Below are 21,262 nucleotides of genomic sequence, written 5' to 3'. Positions count from 1 at the left end.
AACCTATGATGTAAGGATACAAGAGATAGAACATGCTACATTCACAACTTTAGTTTTTTTTCTGCCACAGGAGGGATGGCTGATGAAATCATTCTACAACCACTTGGCATCCTTGCTATGTGAGAAGTGGTCCGACACATAATATTATGCTGCTGTAATGGGGTGGCTTTGTTGCTGCCTGTCATTCTCACTGTTATGTTCTGCTATCAGACGTGTAAGAGGCTCCCTCTCTCTGCTGGAACTTTTTGTCAACCAGTTTTGACAAACTGGGTTGGTTCAGGCAGAAACTGGACTGACTTCCTTAGTTTTGTAACTGTCTGTGTAAACTGAGGTGTAAATTTTGTTTGTATTGGAAAATTTTAAATTCGATTAAAACGTCAAAAAAAAAGCAAAAAAAAAGCATACCCAATTTTAAAGCGCATGCGACGTTTAATCAACAATAGTTGAGGGAGTGTCAGCAGCAAGGGGTCAGCAGAGAACCATGTACTGAAGACGTCGTATGTACCAGTTAACAGATCAAGTAAGTTTGTATAATCATACTGTAGATTACACCTGGAGTAGCGGCATCACTCGCGGCATCAAGTAGATCGGTTCACTTATAAGTGTTAACCTATAATGAATGCACGGCATGCGACGGTGCAACAAGTTACTTACTATACGATGAGCTGCTTTGTCAAACAGTGATGCAACACTCAGAGGCCCTAGCCCGACCTCGTTGTAGTCTACTGTAGGTAATCTAGTTAGCTACGTACCCAGGGAGGTGATTCATATGCATATGCATATCACATGTTGCCAACATTGATTTTCCATCCAGTACCATAATACGTCATTTAAACGGCTGCTAAGGGGTACTGATCAGTGTTTAGGGCAATGACTTCAATGCCTAGAATATGAATTATGTCGCTACTTTGCTAACCTGGGTGACTAGCACTCCTTGCCATCACTCTCAGAACTAGATGATAAAGTGCTGGACAAAAAGATTGGCCAAAGTGAATGAAGCACTTGACCATCAGGTGTCGTGAGGTCAAGTGCCCCTGGGCTGCCACGGATGGAGTGAGCTCCACGTAATAGCTAACCGCAAAAAAAGGTCACTCCAAATAAATTCTCTGTTTCCCATCCACCGTGGTTATGGTCAGCTCTAAATATTCTGTATTCCAGTTATTCTTGCATACTGTACAGGCTCAGTAAAAGTAGTGTCAGCTCACATGCTATTAAGTCTGCACAAATTCGTGTTTGTACTATTTTTGCAACTTTTAAGTCCAAGACGGGAAACAAAGAATTTATTTGGGGTGGCCTAATGGAGAATGGTTAAGCTATAAAAAAGACTTCACAGAGAGCAGATTAGCAAGTCTCTTGTATATAAGCAGTATTAGCGACACTGCCCATTCCTTCGAAGGTAGAAATGAACCCATTTCCACCTCACAAACTTGTTGCTCGTATAATTGAGATCTGCTGGTTATTGTGGTAGGAGTGGGCTGAAGTTATATCCAAATTCCTAAGGCTTCTATACTTTCTATTTCAGTGTTGTTTAGTATGTGTGTATTGTTATAGAATGTTGAAAAGTAAAGTTGGTAATATTCTAAGGAGACACCACATCACCAAACACATGATGAAGGTCTACTGTTCACTCTTCACTATCATGGTCAGTTTGTGTACTGCACAAGTACATTTTGTAAGCTAAAGTAAAATAATTCCTTCAATATTCACCTGAATTGAGTCTGGTTCATGCATGCAGAGACCTACAGTACCTGCCTGTTGGATGCCTAGGGATACTAAAATTGCTATATACTTGAGTGCTCATTAAGATCACATGATCAAGCTCACACATATGTCATTGCTAAATGACACCACGAAGACTGTGAATTTGATTGGTGCAATTGCAATTAATTTTAATACATATTGCTTGTCAGGCCAGGAAACACAAACATAGGTACAGTACACGCATGTATCATTGCTGTACTGTAACTTGAAATAGTTGTAAACTGCTTACAGACTGCTACTACAATAACAATGTAGCTGTGTATCTGAGCTATACAATTTTACCAACTATAATGGTGTTTGCATGACTGATATATTATGCCTTAATATGTAACATGTCTCATGAATGTGATGTGTTTCTGTTATCTTCAACTATAGTTTTCTTCTGGGTACACAATCACAATGGTGTTCCCTTATCTTCCGTTTATGGTTAAGGTATGTGTGCATATGGTGTAGATACACATTACTGTTAATGTATTTGTGTGCATGTAGAAGTGGTCCAGGTCAGCATTGAAACCGGGTCGGGTCATCAGGGTCAACCGGGTCACATTTTCTCCGGGTCATCTGGGTCCGACCCGGTTCACAAATTATCCAGGTCTGACCCAAATTGGATCACGTGAGAAACGAAATTGATTGTTTGACAACATAGAACCTATAAACACTAGTCGCGTAGCTCTTTTGTGAGCCACGCCCACTTATCGCATTGCAAACATACACTCAGCCATGCCCATTTATTAGTAAGTGCAGTCTGTAGCATGAAACTGTGTCCGTTGCTGTCTGCAAGCTTACGTGGAGCCACGCCCACTAATCGATTATTGTATGAGTTGTATATAGTCTAGTCTTGCAGCAGGATAAGTACGTTTGTGAGCCACACCCATTTTAATATATCGGGATATTGCAATACTAAGTATGTACGAAGCCACACCCAATTGCTGTCTGTAAACTCACAGTAGGTATGTGGAACCAAACCCACTGACTGATTTTAAATTATAAACTTACCGGCTTAGTTATCACATAACTACTCGTTTACTCAACACGAATCGAATGCTCAAAACGTAGTCTTGCTCGCTTGAGACTATCCGAAACATAGCTCTTATCACACGCCTTGGCTTTATTTAATCCAGGTCACATCCAGGTCAAATCCGGGTGTGACCCGGATAACATCAGTGGGTCACCTGGGTCAGCAGTAATGACCCGGTTTCAACGCTGGTCCAGGTTTATTGTCATTATCATAATGTAGGTCCTGGTAGTATATAGGCAAGACTTACCTGTGCCATTTTGATGGCAAGCAGCTATAATAATTCATCACCATGCTGTATACGTATGTAAGAGTTAACAACTTTTATGTTTTGTAATTTGATAAACTGTGTTTTTTGTTTGTTGTAGTTTTTACTTCCCGATGTTGAGCATAGGAATATTGGTGGGTTGTGATTAATTTTGTTTTATTTGTCTAAATATACCTAGTTGTTGACTGTATCTTAAAGAAAAAGGGTATATAATAACACACTTAAACACAGTAGTATGTATGTATGCAACTAGTAAAGGGTTGAGGTGATGTGTGGATCGAATAGTTATTATGCAAACAGTTGCAGCGGTTTTTTCTTACATGGGTTGATTCCTATTGTGATGGTGTAATAATACAAAAACTTCTAAGATCTTTATTGTCACTTTATGTCTTGTTGATACAGGGTAGAGAACTGTGTATGTGTGTGTGCACGCGCGTGTGTGTATGTACATACATGCGTGCATGTGAGTGTAGGAGGGAAAGAGGGGGGAGCAAAGCCAGGCTATCAATTAACTGTACTTTAGTGTGCAGTATGCAAAGCATGACAATACCTCTGTACTAAGGGGTATACCCCTACAGAAATAAAAATATGAAATTTGAATGTTTTGAGACATTAAATCTGAGAACATTTTCAGTGGCACATGTGTAGGTCAGTATGCTTACGACAATGAACTTTATCCACAATGATGTCATGAGTACAAGATGGCCACATTATTTGGATACTGGAACCTATTGAGAAATGTTTTTTGATCAAATATATTTCACTTGTGAAGTAAGTTACTGACCAGTATCCAATGTAATGGGCAACAATAACCAAGTGTTGTCTCCTTGAAAATTATCCAGCATGTGATACAAAATTAATCATTATTGTATTGTCTCAAAACCACACCTTTTGTTTAGAGTTCGGTATCTCCTCCCCAGTTGAAATATGATCAATCAAAACAATTTTTCTCCATAGGTACCTGTACAATAGTCCCCCAAATAATGTGGCCATCTTGTGCTCATGACATCATTGTGGATAAAGTCCATGACCATCATTATTATACTACATAAGTAGTCTTTAAAATAGACCTATGCACATAATCATGTATTATTACAGATACTTGCAGGCAGATTTAGATAAATTACATAGCAAAACAGCAGTCTGGTGACTGCTCTATTAGAGTATCTCTATTTCTTGGGCTTCCAATACTGATTCAGGTAGTATTCCATTGCTGGGTAACCTGTAGTACTAAATCAAGGCAAAATAAGTTGGCTTAATCAGTAGAATAATTATAACAGTTTCTATACTTCTGAGCAAAATATAAACAAAAGTGAGGGAGTACACTCTTTAAAGTGTAAAGGTATAGTTGTCACCCTATTTCTCTGCCCCTGGTTGACATAAGCAAAATACATGTTGTAAATATATATAACTATATATAATCACAAGTTGAGATGTATAGTATTTAGTTGATATTTATATAGCATTTTCATTATACACTGTGACTGACAAATTACTTCAAGTAACTAGCATGTTTGTACCAATATAAAGACTGCGATACTATGATATATTTCTCCTCATGTTTGTATTGTTTTGCTTTGTTCACATACATTGGTTCAAGAGTTTCAGTTTGCATGTCATTGTTTCCCTTCAGTATACGTACTTTGTTGTTGTTGAATTGCCTCTCTCTGTCTTATAAACTTCTTAGCATGTTACAAAGTAATGTTTGACTCTATTTGTAAATGCTCTGACAGCGATTCATCTCTTATGCCCATGACTAGCTGATCACGGATCAGTTCATCCGTCATTCCACCATACTCACACCCTTGTGCTAACTGGTGTAGAGTTGTAATATAATCTTCAGTCGATTTGCCAGGTTGCTGATTCCTTCTATTGAAATGAGCCCTTTCGAATATCACATAATTGTGTTTCACTTTAATCAAACTTCATTAGAACCTTGCTATACTTTTTCTATCCTCATCTGAGATTCAAGTGGTTGTTAGGATATCATAGGCATCAGTGCCTAGGCAGTAAAGAAGTGTACTGGCTTGACATTCATCACTTTTCTCTGACAGCCTGGATGCCATTTGATATTGTTCAAATCTCCTCTTCCGTTTTGGTCACTCATCTGTTTTGCTAAAACAGAATGGTGCTGGAGGTTGTAAAGGAACACTCGCCATCACAGAATCCCACTTCTGACACCATGTATCGTCAGTGATTAAAGCTGTACATGTGGATAATAGTCACGTGTGGTTTGGCAACAAACTACTAACAACTCTTATTGAAACACATTGTACGTACGTCACAATATGGGTATCTATACATAATCTACAACATATGCAATAACAATATAATACAGTCTGTCACACTAGAAGTCAAAAATACAGCCCATGCAAAGCATAGCCTATGTAAATATGCATGTACAATGAATGTGTATGGTTTCAGATATTGTCTATGGTAATGTTTTATAACTACTGTTACTGTAGGAAGATATGCTGGATTTTTAGCTTCATCTATGTATTTTGGAAGATTCTGCGGAAGGTAACAAGATAAGCACAGTACTATAACTATACCATTATACAGTATTAGTCCATTATTTGTGTTAATAATGAGTCATATTTAACTGTGACGCTAACAAGCTGATATACGCCTGTTGAGCTGCATTGGAAATTAAAGGATAGTAATGGCTAAATGATATTATGTACATTTGTTTATACCAGAGAAACAGGTTTCCGAAAAACTCACGTACTATCAAGGTAGTGTATGTACATGTTATTATGTAATTACTTTTTTCATAGCCCGTAGCTCAAGCTGTAACTACAGAGATCATAAATATTGTTATTATGTTGAAATGGTATAGACAATTAGCTATTGGGATGGGATTCAGAGTTCAGTTTAATTTTATGTGCAGGTACAGTAGACTGACCCTTAATTGTTCATCCAAAATTGTTCTATTAAAGTATTTTGAGCACAGATGAATAAACTGAAACCCATACATTTACAGTATGTACAAAAATACTTAATAAAACATACACCAGTGTTCAACTACTCTAATAGAACAGTCATTTTAATTTCAGATAAACAGGGGATGGATAACCAACAGTCTACAGTAGCTGCACATTCAGTTTGAACTCTTAGGTTTGATGTACAGAATCCCATTAACTGTCTATACCATAATACAGGTGTAGTACGTACGTATGACCTCTGTAGTTGCAGGCTTTTAACATTGCTTGAGACTATAAGGTTTGGATAACTTAGGGTCCACTATAATACCAAAGCTTTGTTGATTTTCAAAAGAAATGTACATTAATTTGACTGGATCTGGGAAAACTCGTCTTATCACCCATGACTACAGATTTGATTTTTTTCACCAAGAACACAAACCTCCATGAATAAACTATCAAATTTACAATCAAAATCAGCTAGACTTGAGTGGCTTGCTTTTGCTGGCTGCTTTTCCCAAGCACAGTAGCAATCTGATATGAGTGGCTATGGCCCTAATGGAATTCTGGCCATCCCGGGGATGGCTGTATGTGATTGTACAGCTCCGTAGCACTGAATAAAGACTTGTGCTGTAAATGTCCTTTAATGTTAGCCGGTTTTGAGACCTGAATGCCCCATACAACATTAAGTTGAACACTATCTAAAATAGCAGGAACCTTAACTATTGTCTACTTGTACATGTACAGTGGATACTCTGGAAGGTAAGAAATCGGTGTAAAACATGTGAAAATTTGGTACAGGTAGCTTCATCCATTGGCAAGCTACAACACCTTGAATACTCAAAATAGGTATTTCTATACTTTAAATATAAAGGTGATAAAACCGGTTTTCCTAGACTGGGTCACAAATGCATTTTTGAAATTCAATTATAATTTTTTTTTATGCATGTATGAACATACCTCATGTGCTTCTTAAAGATGTGTAGTACTTTTCATGTATCGTGTCTGATTCTTTAAAATACAATTAATTATTCTTTCATGCTTTTTCTATGGTCAGCTACTTCTGGGGTTGGTTAGCAGACAAACAAAGCAAGAAGACCATCTTGATGTACAGTGGAATATGTATGGCACTCTCATCGTTTTTCTTTGGATTTAGTTTCAACTTTTATGTGGCCGTCATCTTCAGATTTCTTCTTGGATTGTCCAATGGTACAAAATTGTTAATGGCTAATTGTACTCTGTTTTGTGAGTACATATACATATATGTATATACTGTAAAATTTATTTCTATCATACAGTTTAGGGATCATGGAGATTTGAATTTCCTAGCCAAAAAATTCACCCCAAAACCAGCTTCACAACTCCACCTGACACCTTGGCAGAATTGGTTAGGTATAACCAAAAGCCCAAAAGTGCCTTAAGTACGATCCTAAAGGCTTTCAATAAATTGTTATGAAATTTACAAAAAATATATATTCAATGTAATTTTCTACTGACTAACTTTCTGTGTGCTTACCTGATTCCTTCAGGCAAGTGTAACTCGATAACGGCTAAGGGTACGGGCTTGATTTTTTTCACTGTTCAACGTTGCTTTTTCCCGAGACGTGCCTTTTGGCATATCGCAGTATGTACAGTGCACGTATCATGGACTTACCTTTGTCCTTCTTTGTGTCCCATTTCTTTTTGCTGACAGCCCAACATGTCAATTCGCAGTAGAGTGCTGCATGGCTTCCCTATACAGTACGTTTGTAAATGGAAATCGTACGTATTTTCTGTGGCGAATGGATTGATTGCTGAGATGATTCTAACAGTGCTCTTCGTTTGTGATGCTTTGTAACAGGCTGAATATAGCTGAAAGTGAAGCGTGATGGCCGCTGCACCACAGATAACTATGGTTGCACTTTCGAGGCAGTAATTGATAGTTGGGACGTGCAAATTGTCGTGGTGACTGGATTGTTGCAGAGGTACTTCTTCTACTGTTATTCGTCTGTAGTGCTGTGTAATGGACTAAACATAGCTGAAAGTGAAGCGTAATGGCCACTGCATTTTTCAAAACAGTTTTTGATAGCTGGAGGATGCGTTCAGATGAAAACATTCCATCCTTTTTTGATGCGGTATGCGTGGGTTCACCAGTCATAATAATTTGCAAAAAAAGTAAACAAGCAAGTTTGAGGAAAAATTAGAAATTTTAAGTTCGATTAGGGATCACAGAAAAAAAAGTAGGAAACAAGGGAGGTCACCTACACCTGCAGATATACTAGTGAACATTTAATCCCTAATTCAGTCTTGGTCTTGGGTGTAGAGTGGATTAGGGATTAAATGTTCACTAGTATATCTGCAGGTGTAGGTGACCTCCCTTGTTTCCGTACATGTTTTTTCTATGATCCCTAATCGAACTTAAAATTTCTAATTTTTCCTCAAACTTGTCTAAAGTTAAAAACTAACTTATAATCTAAAGACATAATTAGTGTTGCCACGGTATATCGATACATTGATAGTATCGATTTAACAAGGTGGTGATATGATTATGATATAGCCAATCAGTTATATCGATGGTTGCACAATAGTGGCACTGCTTAGTGTAATGATGTTGGGGAGGCCAGACTTATGGTATTTGGCATTGAATTAAGTTATGTGTTGATGGTGCAGTGTGGTAAACAAGCCAAAAAGTAAACTGGGAGGTTTTAAGGTTTTTATGTAGTGCCAGCCACTTGTCTCAACTGTAAAGCAGTAGCAAAATGCATTTAAAACCTGATAAACAAGAGTAGCTCTTGCTTGTGGTATACATCCAACTTAAACAACTTAAATTATAATGGAAAGTATGTATATGTTTGTCTTGCAAATGTTACAGTTAGTTTTTCTATATCGTGATATATGTTCATATCATGATATAAATCTTAGTGATTTATGATATAGAGTTTTTCTATATCGTGGCAGCACTAGACATAATAGAGGGATTGCACGCGTGATGCGTTATGACGTATTTTCGTAAAATGCTTAACAACCGTTGCTTGTCAGACATTTGCGAGGTACGCGAGTGAAGGCTACAGCCAGTCTCAATGGTTCAGTGTAGAATGGAACACGTTCGCTAGGTTAGTCACTTGTATAAACTAGGATAGCCATCGTCAAAATTGTACAAAGTGTTAGGGTTCACGACTAATCGACGAAAAATTGATATCACGCTTGACCAACTTAGTGCTAATATTTAATGTTTGTTTCTAACCTTATCCTAGCTTTTGACAGAGATTCTCTTATTTGGTAAAGCGTGTTGACAAAATAAGTGCATTTGCCCATTGCGTGCCATTGAAAAGTAAACCTCACAAATGTCAGACTAGCAACAGTTGTTAAGCATTTTTATAATTCATGCCACAAGACTTTTCACATGCAAACCCTCTATGCATAAAACCTAGAATGCCAGTGTGGCCAGAATATTTTAAAGTACTTAATCACATTTGGATGTACTGTAGAGTACTTACTAAAACTTTTGAGACATAATGTATAACGTTACTACTTTAGGGTTTAATCATTATTTGTTTTGTGTGGACACATGCACTTCTTTATTCACCATCTTGTTATGCTGCAGGTGTTGTTGGTAACGGTAAAGCTCTTTTGTGTGAGCATTCAGACAATGTCAATCAGGTAACATTTTTAGTGTTACTTTCAGTAATTGTATCATGTGTAACTGAATGGAATAGAGTGTATTGTATTAACCATTTAATAAGGTACCATACAATAGGAAACTTTCTTTTCAATTTGATGGGGAAAAGAAGTTTTTACTTTGTCAGCATTAATGATTCAAGCATTGGCCAAAATTGCAGATCTATTGTTCGTATACGTACTCGATCTGATTGAAACAAAAAGTATTGGCACATTTATAGTATATTGAGTAAGAACAATGCTTGTTGGTAAGTAACTGAAATTTGGCAGATTGGTGAATTTAACCATATTCACCAAATTTGAGTCTCACCGTTATTAATTTTTATACTGTTTATCTATAAATAAACCACAGCATGCATTAGAATCTTGCCAAATGCATGTACAAGTAATGCAACTGTGACATAGTTTTACCAATTTTTTGTTCTTGTGCAATAAATTTTAAAGTATGTATGTTAGACAGAGTTGTTTAAAGTGCTTATGTAAGACAGTGTTGGTACCTGCCCTACATGCAGGACCATGTCCACACTAACTAAAAGTCATAAGCATCAGATATCAGCACCATGCATGGTGTACGAAAAGTTCATATATACGTATAGTAATTATAGAAAAAAGATTGCACTTAAAAAATGTCACTACTTAGAATCAGACCTTGTGTTTATAAGGCGGGTGCCTTTCAACTTAGCTGAACCTTTAACAGATAGGAAGGCATTAAAAACTGTCTTATGGACAGACAGACAGACAGATGGCTTTTCAGCTGTATATAATATATATATTTTTAAGTCATGTATCAAATATGGTATATGGCTGTTCAATACATGTGCATTATTAGGGACTAGGGATGTCACTACTTTCAAGTACTTGGGGAGCTAGTACTGTATTTGGGCCTGCAATATCAGGTAGGCTTGTATGCTATAACATTGTTATGATGCTATTGTCTTGATATATTTCTATTATTAGGAGTATTAGCCGATCCACTTGACCAATATAACTTGCCACCAAGTAAGTATGTACAGCATAATAACTGTAGTTACTCGATTTGTGCCACACCCTTGAACAGTACTGCAGTGCGGTACTATTCAAAAGGTTTTATCCTTGTTTTAAAAAAAATTTTATTGTACCACACCATCAAATAGTACATACCTCACTATACTTTGTAAATACTAATTACTAGGGCTCTCATACCTACTGTCCTGGTAAACTTTAATGGCTGTCACATAATTGAAACTCTGGATATTTGTTAGTAAACTGACCGTGTAACACAAGGCATAATGTGGTTGTGCTACAATGACTTGGGTGAAAGAAAGCCTTGTATAGAACAAGTACGTGGTAACATAATATAATGTTATAGGATAGCAGGTTCCAAATAGCAGTAGCACACCCTCAAATAATACTGCAGTTTGGCGATAGCTATTTTTGAAGGATTTTATCCTTACTTTGGGCAAATAAGTAATAGTACCCTGGTGCACAAATCGAGTAAGTACGGTATTTGGAGTATAATTTTGTTGTATATAAAGGACCATACTATATGATCTATTTTGAAGTCACACAGTTCCTACTCTTGAACTCCAGTATGTTGCTTGTCATCAAATCATATAAGTGCACAAAGCACGATAAATATAGCATATAGAATTTGAATCTGACTGAGCCTGCAAAAACAGGTCATGTGGGCACATAATATTTACCTACTTTTCCAAAATTTTATGGCTTATAACTTTTCATAGTATTTGGATATGGCTATAACTGTTTCAGCATTTACTAAGAATTTGGTTGGCTTTATAACTAAAGTTACAGAATTCAATGCAACTGTATTCTTCTTACAATACTGAGATATGACAGTGTGTAGATTGTGCCCACATGCCGTGTTTTTGCAGGCCCAGTAAAACATTTGCCATTTTTAGATGCTATATTATATAGGTCACAAATAGGCCCCGGCCGATTTATGCTAACATAATTTAAAGCATAATAGGTAACCAAAAGCATCAAGCATGATGCTAGCATAATAGGGACAATATTTTGAAAATTTAATTAAAATGCACAATGCCATGCATCTGAAAGAAAGCAAACGATAACTGATACGCATTATTACTGCATTTCATGTATAATAACTTACTTAACTGTTTCTTGGTTGGTTATTCACACTTCGTAAAGTAAGATCGAGATACTCTAATAGGGCAGTCACATACTCTAATACAGCAGTCAGGAAACACTAATGTGCTTTAATAAAATAGTTATTTCTCGAGCATAACCTTATTTTGAAAGCATAATTTTGAGCATAATGGCGTGATTTCTAAGCACTACTTAAAAGCATAGTAGGTAAATTTTGAGCATAATAGGCTTGTGCCTAGCCACAAATTAAGTATCATTATCAACACTAGAACTGTGGCAAATCAATGAATACTCCACCTATGTAGTAACACAACATAATGGAGTAAATCTTTCTAAATGCCAAAAAATTGTTTTGTATTTTACATAGGCATGTGACTTATTATGTCACTGCAAATTTCTGAATGTTCAAAATGCTTTATAACAGGCAGAAAAGTGATTCTTGCCCATTTATCGAAGTACCACTTTGTAACATTGAACTGACAAACTGATCTCATGTACCAAATATGAACTGCATCACTACAGTAACATTATGGGTGCATGGTGATTCAAAAGGAGCCTAACTGAATGTCCTTTGTGTTATATTTGAGTAGCAGAAGCATACATATATATGTATGCATGTATAGCATGTATTGAATCTAGAATTACACTATAGATTATAGCATGGTCTATGTTATTGCATATTAATTTTGTTAAAGTTGCAAACTAACTTAAGTAATGGTAACACATATTTACATCTCATCTCAATGCTACATTTTTTAATGTGCTGATACTAATACCATTTAGAAACTGATATGCATAATATGCTTAGATCTTTGGAGGATAATGAGGTCTTTAAAATCCACTAAGAGACCTGCTAGCAGATTCTTAAAATGGTTAGAAACCTGCTAGCAGAAAAGACCTCAAGCATCACAAATCTCACTATTGATCAATGATTTGCAATGTTCCCTCCAAGCACATTCAGGCTGATAGCCTAAAGAGGGCGACCAGTCTCCCAGGCCAATATGTGGTTAACCACTCTATTCATGTTATAGGCATGCTTAAAAGAATTCGATTATGGGAGGTACAATATGCACATTTGTTACAATGAACAGAGAAGTCCAGAAATATCATGAAAATTCTGTTTAGTGCCCATCTGTTTCTAGAGTGTTTTAAGGTGAATCACAATGGAAAAATGCACATGGCAACAAATGCTACAATTAGAATCTACACAACAAACTATACAACCACAACGAATAAAATACAACTACGGCAAAAGGGGAACAACTAAGAAAAAAACAACTATAAAGGGGTAAGGGTGGATTTTATCTTCTGTTAAACTATGGATGGACTTTACTAAGACCTAAAATGGGTAAGCTTCCTTGTAGAAATATTTAATATTTTGCACTACATGTAATATGGGTGTGGTCCATATTCGAAGCCATGCCTGTTCTTCGTGCTACTGTGGCGTCCCTCAAGTCACAAATCATGACAGCTCATTCCCATCGCTTAAATCCACACAAGCTGCTTCCTTGACATATGTATTCGTTACACTGTTGTGATACCATAGGCTCTGGCTACTGCTAACCCAGCTTGACATTATCGATTACTGCTGCTTCCCAGCTGTGCCAGATCCAAGTCTAACTTGTGAAAGGAAGTGGGCAAGCTTCGATTTTTTCAACACTTCGATAAAAGCACGTACGCTCTACCTTCCATGATTATTTTAGCATTGTGTGACGATTTCAGTACGACCCAATCCCACACCAAGCTATATGCCCATATAAAATGCATACATTTTCTAAGTCGGTTAGAGATCATGCCCTCGGGTCTTCGTGGATTTTAAAAACCTCAGTATTTGAAATCCACAAAGATCCTCGTGCTAGCTCTCTAACCTACACTTAAATTAGTTATGGGTACTGTATATCTAGCAACTTACTGTACTAGTGTGTTTGTTAACCAGCTCAAATGTTGCAATCACTACAGATTCTTTCCTGGAGAAATTTCCATTCTGTCTTCCCAGTGTATTTAGTGCATTAATCTGTGTACTTGGAGTAGTCATTGTTGGTTGTTTCCTACCAGATAAACCTGAGAATAAAATGTAAGAACAAGATATTGTAATACTGTATACAATTGTGAGTGCAGATAACATAATTGTTTGGCCATACTTTAGCCAAGTTGCTATTTATATTGGCTAATTAAAGTAAGGATTGAAGGGGTTGTTTCAGCACAGTTTAAATGCAATCCCTACAACCATAGATATACAAACTATGGGATTGGGATCATCTCACATGAGCCCAATAACTCCAATACAAATACGTTTGCCGGATCATTGTTACCCCTTTGAAAAAGGCGAGACAATAAAAATACTCTATTTTTGAAGAATGAAAGTACTTATTTCAGTTGTTGGTAAGCCTTGCTTGTGAAAAGGGCTGGTTAGTTAGCTGCCAAGCCTGGTTTGTGAGTGTGTTTCTCGAAGTGACTGGCCAAAGCATAGGCACCATATTGAAGAAACTAAGCTTATATTGCACGACTACTCAATTATAAATGTTTTAGGAAGTACGTAGTTACAAGAGTAGAATTAACCTTCTGTGTGACAAATTTGATGATATTGCTACTTCCAGTAACAATGATCCCAGCGGCACAAAAAACTGGATGATTTAGATTCCAATCCTGAGTACTTGTCTGTATGTCTATGCTACTACATGCTTTATTGTTATATACAAGTAAGTAGCAGAATAAGGACCACTTCACTTTTAAGTAGCTATTTGATTGTTGGAAGATCACATTCACTCATTACAGGAATGGCACCGTGTGACTGGTGCCATTCTTTATACAGTATTTGAGTTCCCTACTAATAGTGGTGTTTATAAAATCTGGACAAGCAAGTGTTCAATAAAATTGTGGGGATTTTGAATGCTAGTTGAGACCACAGCAAAAAAAAGCACTGATCAGAAGCAATGGTTTGAGCTGAATCTACGACCATAATTACACTTAAGCCAATCATGCTTTGAAGAAACCTTTGAACAATGCTCAAATTGCAAACCTATCATGCTCTCAAAATCACAATTATGCTCAAGAACTGACTGTTTTACTAGAGTGTATCAGCATTTCCTAACTGCCGTATAAGAGTAAGTGACTGTTATATTAATTGTAATTGTAAATTTTGGATAGAGGCGTAGCCTGTACATCCAAATCATACACACAGTTAAGTAGCTATAGCCATTAACAATCATACATTATATTACTATAGTGTAATATTAGAATATCATGATCTTATTAGAATATCATGATCTTACGTATTTCTATAATAATTATTATGTGTTTTTGGATATGAATTGCAGTCTATCTTTGTGGCATACACATTGTAGAAGTTTGAAAATCATCTTGGCTGTTAAGCTGTCATGAGGCTTAATGTTTTTTTTTGTAACAGTTATAATTGTGCTTTAAATTATACCATTGGCATAAACCTAGCCGTAATGTATTGTTTTGTATTTGAACCTTCTACTCCAACATTTAACATAATTTTTATGTGACTATGTAACACATTATAATTGTTAGGAATTGGGTGGTGTGGTCAACTGAAGAATTTAAGAGATTGAATTAGCTTTAGGTGCAGATGTGATCTTTCCTTCAATGCTTTTATGGCAGTGATGCTTAATAGAGTGTAGACCACATTCCATCTATGTCAAACTTTTTCCTTACTGCATCAATGATTTTTTAAAGCCACTGATTCATTACACAATGGTTTGAGGTACTAACAAACAACAGTAGCTAGACTAGATTCATTGTGAGGTGTGAGGTATCTCATGTAGCTATTTATAGTTATGTAATCATTGAATCCTCCTACGTACCTGTGTTGTTATTTATTTGAAGCATTGATGGTTGAGATGCTAATCATTAATTAAACTATTTATGGCTGTAGCCAACCACTGAATAGAATGTTGGCTTGCTACAAGCATTTCATAGTAAGATGTGCACGTACTCAACTGGACATGCCCATAGGTGTTCTCTTCTGGGATGGATGGATCCTTTCCAGACTAATGATTGCACGAAATGTTTCTTGTTGAAGCAAGTCAGTTAAACCATTCTTGGAATTAAAGGCTCAAAGTTGTCAAGACATTGTTATGCGTTATACACACTAGGGCTAAAACAAATACTGCAAATGCATGGGTAGTCATTAAGGATATTGGTACTCGAAAACTAAAATTAGTACTCAAGTACTCATAAAGATCACATGATTCAGATCATGTGATGTGCTTGTCATCAAGAAGTGACGTTGAAGGCTGTCAAAATTTAAGTTGTCGAATTTATTGCACTTTGTTAGGAGAACATTTGCATGCATTATATCGGTACTGTAGTACAGCGTGTACATGTATACCATCGACATCACTTGAAAAGGTTACAAACTGCTTGTGGTCAGTATAAAACATGTCACATGAGTATGACAAGTAGCTAGTATTCATGAGTACTTGATTATTAACTCTATAGAATACTCAAATAGTAAATATCCATGATCATTTCAGCCCTAATACACACAGTAGAATGGAGACTGGTGTAGATGATGGATGAGGCATGGTGGGCATGAGCACATAAATGTATGTGCAATACTTTAAAATTAATAGTGTAAATCACACAAGAAGAAAGTGCATCATAAGTAAACTATAATGTAATGTAGTTCTGCGGAGTGTAAGACATCTTTGTTGGCACCTGGTTACCAACCTTCAACACTCAGAACTATACCTATAATTACACTAGTGTTGCACCGATAATCGGTTCAATAATCGGTATCGGGCCGATATTGGTTACTAGCCGATTAATCGGTTTTGATTAAATCAAGGCCGATGTTAATCTCCACTGTGCTGTGTAGTATAATGATGTGGGGGAGGCTAGACATAAGTTATTTGGCATTTTAATTAAGTTATGTGTGAATGGTTTAGCGGTGACTACAAGCCATGCCCATAATAAACTGTCAGGGTTTAGGCCATGCCCAACAATAAATTGAGGTTTTTAGGTTTCTATGTAGTACCAGCCACTTGTCTCAACTCTATATAGCAGTAGTAAAATGTACTTAAAACCTGTTTACCATGAGTAACTTTTACTTGTGGTATACATCTAACTTTACATTTTAGCCTAGAATGAGCTGTATATCAATGGTTATGTCACTAATATGAGCCATTTAATAATGATGAGGATGAGTGTTAGTGTTATTGGTGTACATCGGATCGGTTATCGGTATCGGCTAATTCTGTTGCTTAATATCGGTTATCGGAATAATCGGCTAATTTGGATATCGGTGCAACACTAAATTACACTACCTTATACATAATAGTATACTCGTTATGTTGCTTTTGTTTACATAACAGCTGCAACGGAGTTACAGAATTATTACACAACAAACTCTAAATTCAGTATAACCAGCCTGAACAAGTAACAAAATCATATGGCATGATTCGGCCAGTACATGGTCATAGGAGTTCGGCCATTTTAATGTGGCAAAAGTCCTAATTTTCACCCTTGTTTATGCATCAATGCATGTTGCCATAATTCATGTTATGATATTTGCTGTCCAATTTGTAGCAGTGATGATAGTATGACTGAAGACCTGGATGAAATCAACAACAGCACTACTGAAGAGTTAGTGCTAATGGATAATATTAAAGCGGAGACACATGACTGCTCATTTGAGAATAATTCAGACCTCCAGCAAGTAGCAGAACTACAGTCAGAGAGCAGAGACAATTCCCCTCTCACATTATCAGTCAATACTGTTTCTTATAAGAGATTACTTGATAAAGAAAAGGTTGAAAATTCTACTTCTGAAGTCGAAATATCAAATCATCACTCAGAAGATACTATTATCGTACCACTGACATCCACAACAACTTTTATACAAAAACTGAAAAGAATCAAAGAACAAGTACACTCTTCATGGCAAGTCTTTCTTAGTTTAGTAAAGTAAGGTCACATACCAATCTGACATTCAACACCTCTCATTGTATGTTCATATTCATTTAGGAATAAGGCGACATTAGGTACTGTAGTATTGTACGGTGTGTATTCATTTGGTACAATTGGATTTGATGAGTGTTTCTCATTGTGGAGTGCTACACGGATATCTCTAGGTATGCCTAGTATGGATTGTGGTGTTTTTATGGCAGTTAGTATATCAACTTAATTGTGTACTATAGTATCCATATACTTCCTGTGCAATTATAATTAGAAACTTCATGTAATTTGTGACTGGATCTGCAAAAACTGGTCTTATTGCTCATGTCAGCAGATTCGATTTTTCACCAATAAAGACCTCTTATGTGAATTTTCTTTCATTTAAGCCAGTTTTGAGACCTGAATGGCCTATAACTTGGCCTAATTCATTTCTACACCTTCCTTTTCAATTTTTAACAGCCTCTTGCCCTCCTTCCGGGCCTTTGCCTCCCTCTACTTTTGGAGCTCGCCTGATACAGCCAACCTCAGTTTAAGAACTATCTAAAATGGCGGGAAACTTAAATGTTGGCTACTTGCACAGTGGATGCTCTTGAGGGTAAGGAATTGGCGTAAAACGTGTGAAAATTTGGCACACACAACTTCAACCATTGGCTAGCTACGACACACTAAATACTTAAAACTGGCATTTCTCAATACTTTAAAATTAATAGGCGATAAGACCGATTTTCCCAGACTAAGTCACATTAATGCATATGTTTATAGAGTTGTATACATAAAAGTTTTAAGGTATGTAGATAGAAATCTGCAGATGAGCAAATATGGCAAGGTTCAGAGAAAAACTTATAGCTAGCTAGTTATCATAGCAAATTATTTGTATAAGCACTGAAAACTTTTGTATCTGAGGGTAATTCTATGATGTACACCTACAAAGAAAATTTCTCCTCCTCAAAAATTTTATGTCTATAGTAAAATTTAGCTGTACTGTTAGGTGTATTGTACACCCTGTACCATTTTTGATTATGATTATTAGTCACTTGGGATCTGAAGAGAAGGCTACTCAAGCCTGTGTAGCAGGGAGTCAGACACATGTTACTAAAACTAAAAAAAATCCCAAGTTAGGTGGTGACTTGATCCACAGACAGCTTTCAGTCTAGGCAAGTGCCTGAGGAGCCACACAGCCTGGGATCCAGAATTTCCTGTGTATTCAACCAGTGTACCATGACTTCTCATGTTTCACTAGGGGTTTCTATGTATGTATTGTATAATATATATAGCTATGTACAGTACTTGAATTAGCATTCCTTTGCACATCTGTATACTTTTGATAGTTGGTAGTGCATGGTACATATATAGTTTAACAATTATTATCCATTGGTCATTTTAGTGACTATGATGTTTATATTATTTAGGAGGTTTAGGGTTTTCTCTTAACCAGATTGGGATAGCCCTTGCAATAGTTGGATTATTGATGATCCCACTTTCCTTGTTACTTCTTACTCCAGTAAGTTACATAACAGTAACTTCCCAATTAATGACAAATTTTGTCAACATATGTAACTTGCACTTGATGTAGTTGATAACAATTTGAAGTAATTGATCACTTTGTCTTGCAAAGGCTTATATAAGATGTTTTCAGCAATTCCAATGTTAAGGGGTTACCCTTCTGCCAGTTTAGATATTGAGGTTGCTTAATGATGAGTATTCATGTTGGAGTAAAGGGTGGAGGGTTTAGTAGGTGGTAAATTCAAATGACACTATACAATACCTAAGGCACAGAACCAAACCATATCTGTTACACTGCTGAGGTGTTTTGGCCATTTCTACCCTATGGAGTCTATCCTTGACAATTCAAGGTCACAGATGTCACAAGTGCATACACATTATACGTACATGCTCTTATACACATATACTTATTCGTGTGCTTATTGCATGTGCTCGTTCTGTTGTTCTGTAGATGGAAAAAAGATTTGGTGTACAATTGGTATGTTAGCATGTATTGTACGGCAGTGTATATGGTATAGATATATTGTATGCAATTTTTATGTACTGAAGGGACTCCAGGCTAAGACAAGGTAGCTAAAGAGAAAATATTAAAGTACACTCAGTTTTATGAGAAATTCTTGTTGGTGCATCTGAGTGATTTAAATAAGGTGCATAATATAGATCAGTGCTAAAGTTGAATTAGAAGATTTTGTAAAGCTGTAAGTAACTCAAATTTAAACACATAACTTTAATGCAATGACTGAACTATTAGATGCATTTACAGCTCAATTAGAGCATGATAACTGCAAATTAATACAGCTTCTCTGTACATTCCTTGTACAGTATCATGTATGCATAGCATGTAAAAAGAAGCTACATCACATAATTTGAAAGTGGGGGAGAGGGGAGGGGGCATTGCCTCATGCCAACTGGTGTTGCAATGCTCCAAGGCATTTTCTCTGCAGCTGTAGCATATGTCTTTATTATGTGTAATTCAATAATGATGATGTTTATTTGTTTCTAGACATATCACATTCATACAGCAACAGTGGTCTTTTTATTGCCGATCTTTCCATCTCTCACATACTTCAGTTCCAAGTAAGAATTATTAGTATTGTGTATAAACATCACATGTTTTGTACAGACCTGCAGTCCTATGGCTATTCCTGGTCCTAGTGTTACTTATTGTAAGAGCTTCAATTGCTAATGCTTTTGTATGTCAATCACTCTTCATCAACAACTCCGTAACTTCTGATAAGCTGGGAGCAGTCAATGGCTTAGCAGTAACAGTAACCAGCTTGTTTAGGTGTGTATATTATGTTATGCCCATACATCTGTTAGTGCCAGAATTTACAGTACACTGTATGTGTATACTTGCATAAATGCATTTGTCTCAATGACGTTTGCTTTATATGCTGATGTTAAAATATTTTCACTTTTGCAGGACATTTGCTCCAGTAGTGTTTGGTGCCATTTACTCTCTATCACTATCTGATACAGCTGAAGATATTGGATTTCCATTTGATTTTCATCTTATCTTCATCCTTTTTGCATTGGTATTTTTATTATCCATGGCAATTGTGGCTTTCTTTCCAAAAAGATTAGATAAACAGAGGAAGTGATTTCAATTATGCATAACTACATATTTATATACAATCGTATATTTATTTATTTATGTCAATTGTACATACACATAAGTATCAGCTAGTACCATAATTATCAACTATTTTAATTTATAGGTTCATATATATACTCTATGGATATATCCTTACATACATGTACTTGAAATGTCATATTGCACACATTTGGGACAAACCTTTCTTGGCTTTATTAGGCAGGTAATTGTTTTAGATATAATTATAGGTGGTCAGGTGGAACATATCAAGAACAAGACAAATAGCAAAAATTACCTGGCAATTATGATTTTTGTTAAGTTTACATGTCTTGCTCTGATTATGTTCCTGAGTGCTTTAAACTGTAGGTAAGTTAGACACTCTCTTCTCCATTAATATTTACTAAAAATATTGTAAGTGTTTTGAGTTTCTATGTATGTCCTTAAAAGTCTATTATTGATGGTTTCTTATGCTGAGTAAGTCCTGCTTGACCAAGCTCAACTAAAGTCAGATTGTA

At 36.2% G+C, this 21,262-nt stretch overlaps 1 protein-coding gene across 1 annotated transcript; it reads left to right on the top strand.

Moving 5' to 3' along the window:
* The first annotated feature begins 421 nt into the window (after nucleotides 1–421).
* On the top strand, nucleotides 422–20,936 carry LOC136254061 (uncharacterized). The gene is made up of 17 exons (XM_066046722.1): nucleotides 422–520; nucleotides 1,552–1,642; nucleotides 2,137–2,193; nucleotides 3,145–3,178; nucleotides 5,510–5,564; nucleotides 7,023–7,174; nucleotides 9,549–9,604; nucleotides 10,452–10,518; nucleotides 10,580–10,621; nucleotides 13,688–13,802; nucleotides 17,282–17,659; nucleotides 17,720–17,826; nucleotides 19,060–19,151; nucleotides 19,605–19,631; nucleotides 20,157–20,230; nucleotides 20,277–20,438; nucleotides 20,577–20,936. The coding sequence occupies exons 2-17, from the start codon at nucleotides 1,553–1,555 to the stop codon at nucleotides 20,752–20,754; spliced, it is 1,686 nt and encodes a 561-aa protein (XP_065902794.1). The 5' UTR covers nucleotides 422–520; nucleotide 1,552; the 3' UTR covers nucleotides 20,755–20,936.
* The last annotated feature ends 326 nt before the right edge of the window (nucleotides 20,937–21,262 follow it).

The sequence above is a fragment of the Dysidea avara genome, chromosome 4 (assembly GCF_963678975.1).
Source record: "Dysidea avara chromosome 4, odDysAvar1.4, whole genome shotgun sequence".
Lineage (NCBI taxonomy): Eukaryota > Metazoa > Porifera > Demospongiae > Dictyoceratida > Dysideidae > Dysidea > Dysidea avara.
This window is presented reverse-complemented; position numbering and strand designations above follow the sequence as displayed.

What these genes read in the sequence shown, in the direction of transcription:
- LOC136254061 (XM_066046722.1), top strand. Translation starts at nt 1,553, where the DNA reads ATGTTGAAAAGTAAAGTTGGTAATATTCTAAGGAGACACCACATCACC. An exon ending in TGTTGAGCATAGGAATATTG is followed by an intron (nt 3,179 to 5,509) that starts GTGGGTTGTGAT and finishes CTGTTACTGTAG; the next exon opens with GAAGATATGCTGGATTTTTA. An exon ending in ACAGTAACCAGCTTGTTTAG is followed by an intron (nt 20,439 to 20,576) that starts GTGTGTATATTA and finishes TCACTTTTGCAG; the next exon opens with GACATTTGCTCCAGTAGTGT.